This window comes from Saccopteryx leptura, chromosome 5 (assembly GCF_036850995.1).
Source record: "Saccopteryx leptura isolate mSacLep1 chromosome 5, mSacLep1_pri_phased_curated, whole genome shotgun sequence".
NCBI classification, from domain to species: domain Eukaryota; kingdom Metazoa; phylum Chordata; class Mammalia; order Chiroptera; family Emballonuridae; genus Saccopteryx; species Saccopteryx leptura.
Window position 1 is genome coordinate 178435748 of NC_089507.1, and position 18545 is coordinate 178454292.

General features: G+C 46.5%; 1 protein-coding gene across 14 annotated transcripts in view; it reads right to left on the minus strand.

The window, feature by feature from the left end:
* Nucleotides 1-613: 613 nt before the first annotated feature.
* RIN2 (Ras and Rab interactor 2) overlaps nucleotides 614-18545 on the minus strand; it is a 247243-nt gene continuing 229311 nt past the window's right edge. For all 14 annotated transcript variants that reach the window (XM_066387018.1, XM_066387025.1, XM_066387015.1 and 11 more), the window contains 4 exons: nucleotides 12473-12778; nucleotides 9917-10048; nucleotides 5039-5202; nucleotides 614-2308 (listed from right to left, as the gene is read on the minus strand). In XM_066387018.1, coding sequence (XP_066243115.1) covers nucleotides 1985-2308; nucleotides 5039-5202; nucleotides 9917-10048; nucleotides 12473-12778 — 926 coding nt within the window. In that variant the 3' untranslated portion in view covers nucleotides 614-1984. The remainder of the gene's footprint in view (nucleotides 2309-5038; nucleotides 5203-9916; nucleotides 10049-12472; nucleotides 12779-18545) is intronic.

Below are 18545 nucleotides of genomic sequence, written 5' to 3' on the forward strand. Positions count from 1 at the left end.
ACTGATTTCTAAGGATAACAACAGCACGATGACTTTAATTAGGAGAGTGGGGAGGACAACTGTATGGGTTGACTGTCATTTTGAATTTATTGTAAATACAAAATTAGGCTGCCTGTTAGCCATCTTCCTGATCTTGAAGTATCTGTTACTGGGTTAGAAAGTTTGTTCAGACACAAGGACTTATCAAGCACTTGCTAACTTCCAGGCAGGGCTGCAAGTGCCAGGAATAGAGCACCAGAGCTGACAGAGCCTGTGTCGGCTGGTTTTGAGAGAGCTCTGAAGCCTCAGCCTGGGCACTTGAGAGATTTTGAAAGAATGGGTGGGTGGTCTGCAGGGCCCTTTGATTAACTGTGATTTTCTGTAGGTCCAACTCAGCCAATTACCATCTAGATAATTTCCAGGTAACCCTGGAAATCCTTTCAGGTTAGAACGTTCTTCCTTTGGCTTCTTGATTTTTGTCTATCTGTACATGGGCTACTGAGGAAAAGTAAGCTTTTCTGTTTCCTCTCTATGGATTATCTGACCACAAAAACTGGCCTGGGTCTCAGATTTACATCACATGTGGCGCACAATTGTATTCTGCTTCTCAAAAAAAAAAAAAAGACAACCAGAGAATATTTCAAAAAATTATTTTCACACATGATTATCGTACAGTATTACAATGTTTTATGTGCAAAATTCCATTTAAAAAATCATTTACACAAGGAAGTACAACACAGTATGTGCTGAGGGTTCTGGATGTATCACAAAAGCTAACAAAGGAACAAGGTATGAAGCCAACCACATTGGATGACGACGCATCTTTACACAGCACAATAACACGTTTTTGCAACTACCTGTGTTACATTGATATAAGACCCTCACACTTTGTGCCCCTCCAACCAAGTTTCACAAAACAGAAATTTACTTCACCACACATTCTTAAAATGCAGATGGCCTTTTTGGTGCATTGTGGGACTTTCAGAATTGTTTCCAAAAGCAAATAACATGAAAAAATTTTGCCAAATATCAGCATATTGACAGTATTCTCAGCATAGAGGGTCCCTTCTATCTCCTTTGCCCACTTCCTTCAAGGAGTCTGAACCAGCAGACTAACTCCTTCGTCCTTTGTTAGAGTCTATATTTCTCTCTCGATCTCTCTCTACATTCATTTCTCTCCTGATCCTCAGCATCACTTGGTTAAAACACGGAACAGCACAACATCTCTGAGCGTGAACAGGGTAACAGTACATCAGATTTCCAAAGGCATTCTGTGGCCAGTGTCAGTAATACATCACTTTAAGAAATATAGCAGTCTCTCCCCACAAAGTTGCTGAAGCATCCAGTTAGAGAAGAGAGACTTCTAAAACACAATACTCTCAAATCCAGCAAGAGATTTTTTTTTTGAATATTAAATGTTAAAATCACATGCATAATTATAGAATATTTTAAAATTACAAAAATATTTTAAAAACCAATCCTGACAGTTTACCTGCAACTGCCATAAAAATTTCTATGAAATATATAAAAACACAAAGGCTCTTTGTAAAAAAAAAAAAAAAAAAAAAAAGAGAGACAGAAAGAAAAGACGAAAGTGAAAGGATGAGGCCACCCACAGAACTGAGAACCTGACGCCGGCATCGGCTGGTCTTGTCACACACCTGCTGTTGCATTCAAGAGAACAACCTTGTACCTTAAATGTGGCCAGAGGTGAGCCCACCTGGAACCTGGCTGCGAATGGGTAGCAAACAATCTTAGGACACTTGGCCCATCAAATGCAATTCTCCATCTCTGAGGGGAACCCTACTGTTTCATGAGCCTCAGCTGCCTTGCCGGGGCAATGTGGGTGAAGACGCGCTTGGCCCAGTCAGTCTGTGGATGGCTTAGTCACTGAGCCGAGAGGTCTCCAAGGAGGTGACTGCTTTTCAAGCACAAGTGCGTGGAAGCCAGAGGCTAGGTGCCTCACTCCCCTTCGAATGCACCACTGGATAGTCCTAGGTGTCTTCTAGGAGGTGGTGAGGTCTTCTTCCCCATTCTGGAAAATGACGCCGTAAGGATCGTTCTTGATGCGCTTGTAGACGAAGTGGAAGATGTGGGGTTGCGGGCGGCTGTGCAGCTCAGCCTTGATTTTCTGAGGGTACGTGTCCTCTGCCAGCTGCTGCCACGTCTCGTCAACGAAGAGGAAGAGGCTGTACTCCTCGGGGTCCCCCACCTTAAACTTCTCGGCGCAGAGCTGACACACATCCTCGGTGGTGACGTACGGTCTCACGAGGAGGGTCTTTCCCGTGCAGCCACTGCCAACCTCCTGGAATGCAACTCGAAGGTAATTCTGCAGGTGGAAAGAGACATGTTGGGGGCCCAGTGAGAAGAAGGAACTGAGGCAGAGCAGCAATAAGTGAGCACCTGAGAGGCAAGGAGGAGCCGAACCTGCGTGCCACTCCAGGCTCTGGCTCCTCGGGATGCGTCCTGTCAGGACACAAGGCGCCATGTGCCAGGAAGGAGGCTGAGCTAACTGTGGACAGTGGTGAGAGCAGCTCTATGGACACGGTGGCAGAATTTTAATTCCGAATATAAGGAGCAGGAAGTTCACTCCGCTGTTTGGAAGTGTCCTTCATAAACCCTGGTTAAGAAATCCCTGGTGAAGAGTGTGACCCAGATCCGAGCTGGGTCGATTCCTAGCTTGGAAAACAGATGAAGCAGAAGAGCCGGAAGCGGGAGTCAGCAGGAAGGGACGTGAAATATGCAGAGCACAGACCGGACTCTCTCTGGACTACTCTTCATGAAGCCTGAGCAAGGGCAGGAATGTTAGGCTGGACCAGAAGATACTGACAGTGTGTGACCGTTTTTCACCTCCCTGCATGGCAATTTCATGTGGTTCAACCTAACACAAGTGTCTCTGAGTGCAATATAGAATAAGTCAGCAGGAAGGAAATGTTGATTCTTCTAAAAAGGCTTGGCGATGGAGCTGGTTATGAGCAAAGTGGTACTGCAGGGACGTACCAGGAGACGTTTGCAGGCGTGGCGCTGTGGCTAGCACCAGGTGTGTGCCGTCACGGAATGCCACACAGCCTCGATCCCACGGATGCAAGCCCGGATGAGGCATAAAGATCCTATGCTCACACCAGGCTTTCTGAGATTTTGTGACCCTCAGTAACATCAATTTCCTCCTCTTTGGGAGAGGGGTTAGCAGACAAAACAGAGAATACCCAGTTACATTTGATTTTTCAGACAGAACATTTTCCTCTTTTAAGTCTGGCAGCCCCACTCAGGAGTGAAGTGAAGTGGTGATCCCTATCCAGGGCCCCACGGGGTCACTGTGAGGGTTTCCTGGGATGCTGGAAGGGCAAGCTTGGCAGAGGGGAGGCCAGTGTGCTCTGCATGGCTAAGGTAGCTCTGCCGTGCTTGATTAGAGCACCTCAGCAAGCTCACATGTTCCACTTTACCCGCCCTCCTCTCCCATCTCAACCCCCCAACACTTGATGTCCATTTACTCATCGACTTCTGAAGAGAACTCTGTGAAAGAAGTCTACATTTTTTACATTTGACCAGTGAAGAACTTGAGGCACAGAGAGACTGAGCAACTTGTCCAAGGTCACACAGCGAGGAGTGGCAGAGCCAGCACTCCAGCATCTTCACCACTGCGGGTGCTGCCTCTCCAATGTGCGGAGACTTGTGTGTGCAGCTGTGACCCATGAGTTAGAAGTTCCAAGTGGAGTTTTGGGTCTGAGTGTTTTTACACCCAAACTGAGTGCTGAAAATTCCCTTCTTGGGTTACATTCTGAGGTGTGCATCTCCTGGGTGAGAGGGGCCAGTGGGGAGGAGTGTGAGGAAGGAAGGGGACACTGTGGCCTCTGGAGGTCTCTAGGTTAGCAGCTCCACGTGGAGAGGGCACAAGAGGAAGGGGCTGGTGTCAGGCAGGGAGATGGAAGAATGAATGTTTCTCATTTCTTCTGTTCCTATCCTCCAGAGGGCACACAACCTAAAGAGTCCCCTCCACAGAACCCCAAGGACCTGTGTGTGCAAAATCACTTAACACGTGGACAGCCTTTCAACAGCCCAAGGGGGCAGGCAAGCACACAGTAGGCAAGCTTGCTTTTCTGATCTATGTACCGGGAAGGAATCTGTGAAAATACTGCCCACTTAGAGAAGAAGCTGATCATCTTGCCTTTCCATGAAGGGCTGACGGAACCGCATGTACCTTTGAGTATGTTCAGAGGATCGAGAGGCAGAAAGGCAAGGAAAGTGAATCTGAGGATGGACGTGGACAAATCTGTCTTGCTTCAATATTCACCACACGACGCAGAGGACAAAACGCCATCAGGCATTAGAATTTGATTTCAAGTTTTCAAAATACGATTCAAAGACATTTGCAGACTTACTCATAATTTCACAGACTATGAGCAAATCCAGGGTTGTGCTGGCTACGGATTTCTATAGCCCTAACCTGTCTCTCCTCTCTAAGAAACAAGCTCTTTGGGAATTTCACATTCTTGGCACCAGCTTGTCGTCATGGAAAATTACAGATGGGGACCCAGGCAGGACCTGTCCGCTGCTAGTGAGATTCTGGGGTCTTCTGTTTTGAGGGGATGGGTAGAGAAGAAGGAAGGGGAGAAGGGAAAATGCGAGTGCACCTTTCCCTCTTGTCAGACAGACCAGGCAACTGCAGAGTCTAACACTGCTATTTCCACCTGGTCTTCTGATGCAAAAAAAACCCCACCCACCATCTCTGCCAGGAACGTCCTCCTTGGCTTCCTGTCTGCCTAGTGCTCAGCATCCATGCTGAACATTCTGGGAGAAATCCTGCCTTAATTTGACTTTGCTTTATTAAGAGCAAGAAGACTTGGGCTAAACCCATATATCTCTTTTTCAGTATAAGCGAAACAGAGAAGTGAAACATCAAGGTCAGAGGGTGGCTGAAAATATCTCTTCCGCCCGATGATGTGACATAGGGGGGACCCCGAGCCCTGAGCTGTGTGCGCCCTGTGAGCCAGCCTTCATGAGGGACAGAGGAAGCAGCGCGCCTGCCCCCCCACCCTCCTCACCACCGCCGGCCACGCACCTGAAAGTCATCCACGGAGGGGATGGTTCGGTTGGTGGTTCTCCTTTTGTGCCACTGCCTCAGGGTGTCTCTGGTCTCGGAGCTGAGCAGTCTTGCAGCTTGTTCTTCTTGGAAATTCTTTATCAGAGACAGTGCCCCATAGGCGCTTGTCAAGTAATAGCCTCCTAGAAAGGACAGAGAGATGAGTCCCCATGGGCTTCAGGGTCTGGTGGTGAGAGAGGGGACGTACAGAGGCTGTGCCTGTATTCCCCCCACCTCGTCCACTCGCCTCTCCTGAGGGACCACAGGAGCACACCCCCAGGAGCACACCCTAACGCCCCGCTCTGACCACTTATGCACTCCCTCCCATGGACGTAGGCAACCGAGGCCTGTGCGGGGACAGGGACACCGACGGCCCTGCCTGGCAGCGCCCCGTTTTCACTGATGGGGTTCTCACTCCAAGGGGCGAGACATCCAAGAATTTCTAAATTAAGTGCGATTGTGAAAATGTTTTGCCAAAAAGGTCAGGCCTTTTCACTGAGGCTCGTCAGAGGTGGGGAGGCACGTGAGGGAGGCGAGGTCACAGCTCCGAGCCCAGACTCAGTTATTTTAGAACAGGAGCCTGCTTATCTCCTGCCAATTCTTTCTTTGGGGTCTCTTTCTTTCTTTCTTTCTTTTTTTTTTTTTAGAGTTAATATTTTTTAAATTTTAAGTAAAGGATAGGCTTTGAAAGAACTGCACACAGTATAAGTGTATTTGCAATAACATCTTCCTCCTGATTCCCTTCCCTGTCCAAACCTGGGCGCTAAGGTGACACCTGTAGGAAAAAGTAATTTACAAGGAAAAGCAAGGAATGTCCCTTTGATGGCGCATTTAGGAATGATTTCTTATGCTTGGGGAGTGTTAAGAAACTACAATGCCCTGAGATACAAAGAAATGTGTTCGTAGTTTTGTCCTCAACGAAAATTTGGAGCCTTCTGAGGAACTTGCAAGCATTGTGATGTAGAATCGCTAAGAGGCACCCCAAATGTTTATCACAGATTTCCTAATCGGACACCCACATTTTACAGTGAGAGACCTTCTTTGTCAAAGTACTATTGCATCTCTACCATGAGCCCAAGACAGGCACAGAGCGGGGTAGGTTTGTAAGAAGCAGAGTCTGATTCCCTCCTCTACAGAAGGTTATATATGTATTGAAGAAAACAGACACTGGTTGTTTACTGGTGCAGGGACCAGAATTAGTTGTGGTTAAATCAGTTTTGTGCAGAAGTACCATTTTCATGGCCAAAGTATTTAGCTGCTAATACAAGGCCTCCAACAACTCTGTGTTCAACAAGTGACAACAGTCAAAATGGCAATTGGCCCGCCACCTGGGAAGTGAGCAGAGCCCCTGTGACTCACAGTGGGCATGTACCTGGAGGAAGAAATACCTCCGTGCTTTTTGGGTTACTGACAGAGCTCTGGGGGCTATTTTTATGGCAGCATCCTCCAGGCCGCTTCCCATGCCCATGCCACATGTCAGGCTTCTGATTTAGTTATTTGAATAGTTTAGGCCCCACCAGCTGGGGGTAAGTTCCTTAGGGCAGCGCCACACGCTAGCACAGAGCTGTGAGTAGCTGAATTCTACTAAATATTTGCCCCAGTGAACAAATCAGCACATGATTGAATGTGAAATGCTACACAGAATTTCTTTTCTTTTTTTAAATTAAATGAGAGGAGAGGAGGGCGGGGGTACAGAGAGATAGACTCCCACATGTGCCTTGACGAGGATCCCCCCAGCAAGCCCCTTACAGAGGCAAAGCTCTGTCCATCTGGGGCCACTTCTCCATTGCTCAATAACCAAGTTATTTTAGTGCCTGAGGTGAAGCCATGGAGCCATACTCAGCGCCTGCGGCCAACTTGCTCGAATCATTCAAGCCATGGCTGCAGGAGAAGAAGAGAGAGAGAAAAAGAGTGAAGGGGGGATAGGAGGGGTGGAGAAGCAGATGGTCACTTCTCCTATGTGCCCTGACCAGGAATTGAACCTGGGACATCCAGACGCCAGGCCAATGCTCTACCGCTAAGCCAACCGGCCAGGGCTACAGAATTTCAGGAGAAATCAATATCGACTTAAATATTCAATTAGAATTAGAGTTGAGACTTGAAGGGACTGCTAGAGTCGACATGGGAAGGGAGGAGGTTTCCTTTGGACCTTACATGTCAGACTGCATGGCTCTGATCTGTTCAGGTCGCTGAGGAGAAAACTCACAATGCTGGAAGTGCAGAACTGATGCACTTAGGGCCCTGGCTGGTTGGCTCAGTGGTAGAGCATCAGTCTGGCATGCGGGAGTCCCGGGTTCGATCCCCGGCCAGGGCACACAGGAGAAGCACCCATCTGCTTCTCCACCCTTCCCCCTCTTCTTCCTTTCTGTCTCTCTCTTCCCCTCCCGCAGCCAAGGCTCCATTGGAGCAAAGTTGGCCCGGGCTCTGGGGATGGCTCTGTGGCCTCTGCCTCAGGCGCTAGAATGGCTCTGGTTGCAACAGAGCAACGCCCCAGATGGGCAGAGCAGAGCCCCCTGGTGGGCGTGCCGGGTGGATCCCGGTTGGGCTCATGCGGGAGTCTATCTGACTGCCTCCCCCGTTTCCAACTTCAGAAAAATACAAAAAAAAGAAGAAAAGAAAAGAAAAGAAAAAAAAGAACTGATGCACTTAGGAACATGTGGATGCAGTTAGAGGAAGGCTCATTTTTCAGCAGAACTATAACCCTACCACAAGAGCTGTGCACTTAAAAGGGGTTCGTGATGCCTTTTCCATAAATGAAATTACCTGCTTAAATAGCAGAAAAAGATGTGGGCTGCTGCCCTGCAGACAGCGGGTCGTGGGCAGGCCGCAGAGGCTGAGTCGGGCGCGGCTCCCTGCTCAGCAAGCTTCAGTTCACTGAAGCGCAGGCCTGGCCTGGAGCCCCGGCCAATGCGGCCGGGCCACCCTGCTCTCCGGGGGAAGGTGGCCAGGAAGCTCGAGACACAGTTAAGTGGAAGCAGGCTCTAGTTGAAGCATGAGCCCACAGGCTGCCCTATATGTTCACTAGCTGGGTCTCTGTGTTGCTCTCATGTGTGATTCCTAGAGGCAAGGACAGCAACACAGAGTACAGGACAGCTTCCTCCTCTGGGAAAACGCTGGGAATGGTGGCAGGAAGTGGCTGTCTAGATCCTCGGCTACAAGATGTATGCATATGTTTGTCCTAAGTACACATCGTCAGCAACAGAATGGTAATTTTCTGAGTGACACTGGCATGCCCTTTCCCTTAAGTGCCAAGAATTGGATATACTTTTCACTAAAATAAACATGATTGAAACTTAAAAAAAAAAAAAAAAAGACAGAAAACCCACCCAACCTGGACACATACAAAACTATAAAAATGATGCAATTTGTAATGATGGCCTGTATGCTTCTCTTGGTCGCTGGACAAAGCCACATGCCTTGCCCTCCTGTCAAATCCAGGGCAGAGCCCGTAGGGAGAGCTCCAGGCAGGGCCTTGGCGGCTGAGGGTGTAAATAACATGGGGGATGGTGAACAGGCAAGAGGGTAAAGGAATAAAGAGGCCCGTTCACATCTGTCTGGGGTAGGGTGGCAAGGTGACAGGATATTCATCACTAACCCTCAGTCAGCAGTAACCCTAGAGAGGTGGGAAGATGTACCTATGGGCTCTGAGGAGGAGGACAGACCTGATAAGGAACTCAAGCACTAGGGGACCAAGGAACAGGTTGTGGGTAACAATCCACAGAAGGCCCCCTTCAGGGAAACTCCAAGTATGATGCATTCCTTGGGGAATCCTAAAACACTCCTGGATCTGATGCATTCCTCGGGGAATCCAAAAACACTCCTGGATCTTTTTACTGAAGCCCAGAGCTCAACCTCCCTGGAGAAAAGAAAAAGGAAAGTCTACGCAACAACTCAGCAGCCAGGGTCTGTCCAGGCTCCTCCAGGGATGCACAGAAATGGACTAAGAGGACCCACAATGCACAGGCCGAGCTCGTTCTCCTTTGAAGAGACCAGCTCACGGGGGAGTCCCAGTTATTTCTGCTTTTCAAGGCTGCGATCACGACGACAAACACCCCAATTATTTCCAGGATAGAACACCTAACCAATGTGTCAGGAGGAGGGATTTCTGCTAAGACACGGGGTCAGGCAGACACGAGGAGGAAACTGAGCTGCCACGGTTAATTGAAAACAAATCGCCCAGATCTTACTCTGCGGTATTTTCAGTTGAGCAAGGAACAGATACTGTTTTGTTTTGTTGTTTTAATAAAAAAAGGAAATGAGTGCAGTTTCGATCTTGAAAACAAAATCTTTTTTAAATGATGAAAACAAAAGACGGGCCTTCGTCTGTTTTGCTGGTATAACAACAGGACATTTTTTTTGACAGTGGGGATATTCAATAACAGAAGTTTCACAACTTCCTCTTAAAAATTTTTTTTCTTTTTCAAAATAACATTTATTCTATTGAACAATATTTTCACTGAAATTAACTAATCTCAGTGAAGTATAATTATGGTAGGGTTACATTTCCAAATTTCCTAAAAATAATATGTATTACTTTTGTAGTTAGAAAAAAATATCAGCAAATTCTTTTAAATTAAAACTTGACTTAACCTTTAGGATTTCCAAAAAGGCTCCTATGTAACTGCTTAACTAATAGGTTTTTCTGTTTGTTTGTTTTTAATCGAGACGGGTTTTTATTTCAGGGTATATTTTTGGAGCTAGTCACAGTTGGTGGATTGCGTAACGCTGAGTTGTACTAAATGTCACTGAGTCAGGCACTTCAAAATGGTGGATTTTGTTGTATGAGCTTCATCTCAACAACAAAGAACACAACCTCCCCGGAGCAGCCGCCCTCCCACCTCTCCGAAGGCACGTTACCTTCTCCATGCAGCAGCGAAGGGTCTAGGAGCTCCATCATGTACTCGATCTCCGTGTCCAGCTCCAGCATGTCACACTGCGCGAGGACATAGGTCAGGACTGGGAGAAAGTCGTCAGCGCCATACATCCTCCCTGGGGTTAGGAGCAAAGGGGAAGACAGGAGTATTTTTACCAACGTATCTTTCATATCCTACTTGCTGCTTTTATTAGATGATGAGGAGTCATCCTGGGGAAATTGTGCTATTTATAAGTAGAGGTGGGTGTTTCTGGAATCCGGTGCAGCCTACCGCCTTCCCAGCTGCTCATGGCTCAGACCAGCCCTAACTCAATTTCAAAACGAGCATCTAGGAGTCAATGAACACAGGAACCATTTTTCTCCCTATTGACATGAGTTGCATGTTATGCAATAGGACACAGTACTTTTAAAAAGTTTAGCTTTAGCAAGCAATATTACAAACCAATTTATAAAGTATCTACTTATTATGTTAACCCTTTGTGTCTTGTTTTCTACTGCTGTCTGTTCAAGTCAATCACAAACATAATAACAAGACCAAACCCAAGCCAGGAATGAAGGTTGCTCTCTGCTCTCTGCACAATTTATTAAAATCTGGTAATTCAGCATATGTTGAATAGATAAACGTGATTAATGTATGGCAAAAATATTTTAGTCTTTATTGCTATTTTTCATTACAGTGGTGATTCTCAGTGAGGGTGATTTTGTTCCCAGGAGAAATTGGCATTGTTTAGAGGTGTTGTTATTGTTGGGACTGGAAGGTGGGGGTGCAGCGGCATCCAGGATGCTGGTGAACTTCCTACAGGAAGTGGACAGCCCTCACCACGAAGAATCGTCTGGTGAGGATGTCATTAGTGCTGAGGTCGAGAAACTGTGCTTTGGAAGAATATAATCCTGTGCAGATGTTTTCTGGGATCTTTTATATAAAAGATTTCAGGAACTATAACCATATATTTTCTTTTTATTTATTTATTTATTTTTTTTGTATTTTTCTGAAGCTGGAAACGGGGAGAGACAGTCAGACAGACTCCCGCATGCGCCCGACCGGGATCCACCTGGCACGCCCACCAGGGGCGATGCTCTGCCCACCAGGGGGCGATGCTCTGCCCCTCCGGGGCGTCGCTCTGCCGCGACCAGAGCCACTCTAGCGCCTGGGGCAGAGGCCAAGGAGCCATCCCCAGCGCCCGGGCCATCTTTGCTCCAATGGAGCCTCGGCTGCGGGAGGGGAAGAGAGAGACAGAGAGGAAGAGGGGGGGTGGAGAAGCAAATGAGCGTTTCTCCTATGTGCCCTGGCCGGGAATCGAACCCGGGTCCCCCGCACGCCAGGCCGACGCTCTACCGCTGAGCCAACCAGCCAGGGCCACCATATATTTTCTATAAGTAAAATATGCTGGCAAATTTAAGAGGTGATGTTCATATGCTATCACTGCTAGCCTAAGAGCTCATGCATTGTCTGACCTGTGGTGCCACAGTGGATAAAGCATTGACCTGGAATGCTGAGGTCGCCAGGTTGAAGCCCTGAGCTTGCCTGGTCAAGGCACATACGACAAGCAATCCAGGAAGCAGCTATGAGTTGGTACTTTTCACTCCCTGCCCCTCTCATTCCTCTCTTTGTAAAATCAATAAATAAAAATCTTAAAAAAAAAAAAGACCTCATGCATTAATGTCTTTCCTCAACAATTTAAATGCACACACATTTCTACTTGAGTGGTTAATAGGGCTTGTGTTTTCTCTCTGTTCCTCCTCCATGAAGCAGTTTCACTCAGAAGAAAGGTGGCGGCCATCCACGGAATTACAACAGGCTCCCTGCAGACCCGGAACAACGCAGGACTTATGGTTACCCATGAGACAGGGTTATGATCTAGAAACAGCAGCACAGGGGAAATCCTGGGTTTACTTCCCAACTTTGTAACTCTTTTGTGACTTCCAGTTACATTGCTTCAGCTTATGGAAAAGGAGGAAGAGCCCATGAAATGGCTATAATGAAACTGCATTGTTTACTGAATGCTCCAAGTGACTGACAAATGCTATAGATCACTGACACAAGCCCTCACTGGCCAAAATGTAGCAATGGTTATAATCAACATTTCCATTATGCTTGGGCTAGGCCAGCCTCATCCCATCTCATGCCCATCTCATGAAGAGAAGGGTCATATCCAACAAGAGGCGCAGACACTGCCTCTTAGAAGGTAAAGTAAGGTGGCCAAAGTCCCACAGTTAATGAATGAATCCATTTGCAGAGCTAGGATTTAAACTCAGCCTGCAGAGACTGGACATGTATTCACTGCTCTGTACTAAAATCTTCAATAAACTGGTGTCGCAAAAATCCTGTTGCACTCATCTGATTACTTTGTTGATGCTACTAATCTGTTGCTTGCGACTAATTTGCCAGACACTAACGTAACACTTGCATTTTTGTGAGCAGCTTGGTGAAAACAAGAGATTGAAAGGAAGAGAAACTGGGAATCAGAAGGCCTGCCTCATGACTGGTCTGGCCACTGGCCACTGGCCACATCCCTGCTCTGGTGGGAGTGGCAGCTCACCTGAGTTGTTCTCCATGACAGTATAAATAAGCTTGCAGACCCTCAACAGCAGCATGACTTTCTTTTCTGGTGAGTACATCTTCTGCATAGTGATGAATTTGACTTTAATTTTCTCCACATCCACAAAATCAGGGGTGGGGGCAAAGACCCCCAGCTCCTGTGGATTCCTCTGCCGCACAAGCTGCAGGTTCTCCTTGAGTTGTTTCCATGAGCCGTCGGCCATGTGGAAGTCCTTCAGCATGGCCTCCACGTGCTTCTTCAGGGGCTTCAAGATGCACTTATGCATGGCTTTTTCCAACACCACATCTGCCAAAGAAAGTGCAGCTACTGTGACCATTGTCTGAAGAAAGAAGAAACGCAGGTCTGCTTTCTCACAATGGACATCTGCAACTCTACGCACTGGTTAGAAGATGAACAAGTTATGACTTCACCCCACTCACCAAAAAACTTAGCAGCACTGTCACTCTCCAACCTCTTAAGGGCGGGACAAAAAAAAAATCTTCTTAATTTTGCTTGCATAGAATTAGTGCAACTAAATATATTCGTTTTAACTACTTTTATGCCCCCTCCTCCATAAGCACAGGCAAATATTTTAAGAAGCCATTCTTCTTACCTAGTTCTTCCACTGATCATCAGGTTGACAGGTAAACAAATGTTATTTTACAGAAGGATTTTCTAATAAGCAAGAGTTCAAGATCCCTTAAAATATTTTCTGAGGAAATAAATTCAACTAGATATATGTTATCTTAGATTAGAGACTGGACCAAAAATATAATTCTTCATTTCATTTGCTATGAAGGACATCTTTGGGACATTAGATGAGATTTGAATTAAGTCTGCAGATTGGGTAATAGTGTTAACACTGAATGAGTGTTAATTTCACTGTGGTTCTGCAACAATATTTCTATTTTTAGGAAATACACACTTAGGGTAAGGACACAATGTCTGCAGCAATTCTCAAAGGTTCAGTAAAGAGGAGGATATGTGTGTGTGTGCTTGGGTGTGTGTGTGTGTGGGATGTGTGTTGGGAATGGTGTGTGTGGGGTGCATGTGTGTGTCTGTGCTTGGGTGCCTGTGTGTGGGGGGTGTGTTGGGAATGGTGTGGGGGGGGTGCATATGTGTGTGTGTGTACGTGCGCTTAGGTGCATGTGTGTGCGGTACGTGCTGGGGATGGTGTGTGTGGGGTGCATGTGTGTGTGTGTGCTTGGGTGCCTGTGTGTGGGGTGTGTGTTGGGAATGGTGTGTGGGGGGGTGCATGTGTGTGGGGGTGTGAGGTACATGCGGTGGGTTATATAAACAGAAAGAGGAAGGGGACTGGTACAAATATGACGAAGTTCTAACATTTGGGGAATCTGGGCAAAGGGCAGACATGATTTCTTAGTACTATTTTTGCAACTTTTCGGTAAGTCTGAAATGATTTCAAAATAAAAAGTAACATTTTTGAATGTTCTTTTGGTGTGGGAGGCATTGTTTCTCCCTCTTTCTGTGAGTGGTCGCCCAGTGGGGTGGCTTTCTTGGCTGATAGAAAATGAGCCAAGACCATTTCTTGGGGACCCAGACGGAAGACCATTTCTACAATGATAAGCTATCTGCTCTTTCAACATCAGCTCTTCCATCTCCAATGTTTGCATGTTCTCATCAAAGCCGCTTGGGTAGTAACCTCACCGAGTATCTGACACTGTAATGCGATTTCATTTTGGAAGTACATGAATCCGTATACTTATAAGACTGGGAATAGCTGAGTTACCTCTCTGGGCTTTGGAATTTCTGACCCTGGGTCAGATCACACTGAATCAAAATTACCACCTATTATTAGAAGGTTGGGGATCAAAAGAACTCTAAGCTAGACACACAAACACTGAAAATAATTTTTCTCACAACCCAAAGTTAAAAGGATTTCGAGTTATGTCGACCACACAATGACATGCTTCCCCTTCCCATTTCCCCCTCCATATCCTAACCAGGAGATCTCTTTGTTTAAATGGAGAGCTTTATTTAACTATAGAAATTCAGACTGAAGCAAAAGAAGTTATGAAGTAAGAAGAAAAACATTTTTACTTGACATCTGGCATTAAAACAAATTATTTGTTTACACTGGTTACGTTTTGTTAATAATCTTACGCAACTTTTTAGCAGCTTTGACTTTACTTTTTTATTACAATGAAAAGTCAGTAATAGCAATTAACAATGATTGTTCAGAGGGCTAGGGTCTAAGTGCTTTATTTCATTATGTCATCTAATTCCTACAATTCTGTTATTTTTGCATGCTACTGATATTATAGCCATTTTATAGATGGGGGAACTGAGTCTTAGAGATATCTAATGGCTTGTTTGAGGCTGCACAATTACTTTAAACCACCAATCCCACCACTTTTCAAAGTAAATAATCTCAATTCTAAAGTTCAAGGTGCTTTATAAACAAATATTCCCCAGTTTATTCCTCTCTATCCAAAGGTTCCAAAGCTACATTCCTGACTATAAATGACCACTCTCTTAGAATTAGGTTACTAAGGGGGAAGGGAAATCATGTCCATCATTAACCAGGAGTGTACATGAGTGTTGATAGCAACATTATTTATAATAGCCCCAAACAGGAAACAACCACAGACCCACCCCAGTGGGATGGATACTAGGATATATATGCACAATGGAATTCGGACAATGAAAGATGCATTCCATGGAAAACAGCACACGGCTGCTCCAGAGGCAACGGGGTGGAGCTCACAGATACAACGCCGTGTGGAAGCAGACATAAAAGAGGATCTCTGTCAGCATTTCATGTACATGAAGTTCAACTGTAGGCAAACAATCTACGAAGACAAAGGTCAGGACGGCAGTCACCTTTAGGGATAAATGAGGCTGTGAGAGACACCTCCAGGGGAGAAGATGTTCTATATCTGGATCTGAGTGCTGGCTACATGGGTGCACACATGAAAATTGACCGAGCTGAGCACTTAAGATAATGCACAGTCTACGGAGATAGTGAAACCTTAATAACCATGTATAAATCAAACAGAAACAATTAGAGATCAGCCTGGGATGTTCTCCTTGAACCCCAAGGGCAACTTCTAGTCCTGCCTGGGCCAGAGCATCGCCACAGATGTCTCTAGCAGGAAGCTCGTCCACGTGAGCCAGCGGTGCCCTCAGGCAGCCTTTGAGCTGTGAACAGCACCCTTCCCCACCAGCGGGACTGTGGAAATGCTAGGAAGGCTGAACCCAAGGACCCATTGCCAAATGCCCGTTCTTTTGAAACCTAGAATGAAAAAAAAAATTAGCAGTGTTGGATTTTTTAGGCAATTTTTAAAGAAATAAGACTGCTCCCTACATTGTGTTTCAGCACTTCACTCTTAGCCTCTCTCCAAATCCTTAGTAAGTATAAGGAATATTGATTCCTAAGGACCTGGGACCCAGCTGGGTTTCTCCAGTAAAAAAAAGCAGGCTTTGTTCATGAAGGAACAGGAATAATGATTTCAGTAAACAAAAGGAACAGAAAATCTTTCAGAATGAGGGATAGCTCAGAAAAAAACCCAGAAAGAAAACAAAACCTGAATGCTTACAATTTCTTATAAATTCCTATCTGTTGTTTTCCATTATCTGATTGCTTTAAATCCAAGAAAATAAAATATATAGTTTAAACTGTAAGAACACTGACACTGTTCTAGGCACTCCACATGCACCGAGTCTCCGAATCTCAAACCCCCTGGGGTTTCATTTTCTAGATAGGAAACTGAAACCCACAGAGGTCAATGCCACACAGCTAGCAGGACGAGGAGCCAGGATTCGAACCCAAGAAATCTTTGTATTTATCCACAAACAATACCAGAGAATTGTTTGAGCTACAATATTGTGAATTTTATTTTATTTTTTTTTAATTTTTATTTATTCATTTTAGAGAGGAGAGAGAAAGGGAGAGAGAGAGAGATAGAGAGGGAGAGAGAGACAGAGAGAGAAGGTGGGGAGGAGCTGGAAGCATCAACTCCCATATGTGCCTTGACCAGGCAAGCCCAGGGTTTCGAACCGGTGACCTCAACATTTCCAGGTCGACGCTTTATCCACTGCGCCACCACAGGTCAGGCTAGATATTGTGAATTTTAGAAACAAAGGGTTAGCTGAATGATTAAAACTGGAAACCAATGTCTGAAAATATTTATACAGATCCTATCAACTGTTCCGAAAGCTTAAGGGGGGGGGGGGGATGGTGAACAGCACAGCAGTTACTTGACTGCTTCCAGCCTTAAGGAGACCGGTGCAGTTATGTGTGAGGAACGTGAGACGTGCTTCCCTGTTGGCTGTGGGGGGTCACTGCCCTGCTAGGGACAGAAGGCTGGACACTTCTCCCTGTTGCTTCACTCTGACTGACAGCATCGATTCCAGAGAAGGCCAAAGATCAGACAGGGACCCATCACGAGCCTCGGTCCTGCTTACCCAATGCTGTCTAGGGGGAAGTGAGAGCCTGAGAGGTGAAGGTGAAGTCCAGGGAGGATGTGTGTCTTCGAAAGCATTTGGAGCATGAGGCCTGGCAGCCGGCCCAGCTCTCAGAGACCCTGGCCAAGCCACTTCACCTCTGTCACTGTCATTGCCTAGAATTTCTAAACTGCCATCAGACTCCTTGTCCGCGAAGGCAAGGCAGCACAAGCAGTCTGAACCCGACTGATTGCTTGAACAAAACAAAATAATCATGAATACTCTTCAGGGGATTCTAGCAGAACCCAGAGTCTAAACAACATAATATTCAAAATGTACAGGTTGTGGGGCAAGGATAAATGATGAGGTTAGGTCATGTGGCCTCCTGCTTTATTAGAGTTCTTGCACTCTGGTAATTTTTAAAAAGTAAAGTAGTACAAAGAAAGGCTCATGACAAGAGATGGGTCTTTTTTTTGAAGGGAATTCAAATTGTGAAATTTAAACGTTTGTAATTACTAACATGCACTGGGCATTTAATTTGTGCAGTTCCTATTCTAAGGGGGCTCTACGTATGACGTCACTCTATGCTAACCCTCCCTTCAGCCGCTGTAGTAGGAACTAGTGTCATCCTTATTGTGCACATGGGCATGAGGAGCAGAAGTCAAATGACTTCCTGGGCATTGCAGACGAGGTGCAGGCGTGGTTGTTCCTCCTGCAAACAAATCAGGAGACAGTATGATGGGTCTCCTCTTGTGCAGGGGCAAAATGAGCTGATTTTTGTGTGAGTGCAAATGTATTTCCCATTGGCTGTATAACTGGATTAAGGATTAGAATTAACACTGGGTGGTGCTCGGTGAGTCCCAAGCACTATTACATATTCCCAACCCTTTGACTGAGATGAGTACATCATCCCTACCTGTCTTAGCTCAGGTTCTCCCAGTAGCTGAGCCAAGACAAAGAGTAGAGTGTGAGTAGTTCACTTGGGAGGTGAGCCCAGGAAGCACTAGCAGAGGATGATAGAAGTCAGACAAGAGGGAAGGTGGCCAGCCAATGTAGCGGGCTTTATTAAACCAGTTATCACAGGGCATTATACTCCTGCTCCCTTCAGGGCCTGACCAGGGCGGCTCCCGAGCACTGGGGAGGGCATGTCCATCCGTCCCGGACAAGGGCTCCGGTGGCACAAGAAAGTGTCAGGCAAAATTTCGCAGCTGCTGCCAGTTGGAAATCAAGCGGCAAGTGAGCGTCGGTGGGCAGACACAGCAGTGTCCAGCACAGCACGCTCCGTGTGAAGACACTGGGGCACAGATGCATGAAGACACAGGAGCAAGCACACACAGCTCAGCAGCAGCAGGGCTGGGACTTCCAACCCAGCGGTCCAGCCTGAGTCCAGCCTGCCCTATCACTCGTCCCTGCCTTTCTGCCGAGACACTGACCCTGCCCACCTCAGCACAGCTGCGCCAGGACACCCAGGCAGCCACCACAGCACCTGGTGTCCCAGGGGCACTCGGGTGATCTGAAGTCCAAATGAGCAGTTTCCTACTTTGTGACCTTGAGGGAAGAAGATGACCTTTCCAGGCCTCAGATTCCTCATCTGTAAAATGCGGCCACGCAGAGGTTTCCAAAGGGATTGGAGGGAGGGCTAGATGACAGCACACAGCGAGCACCTAGT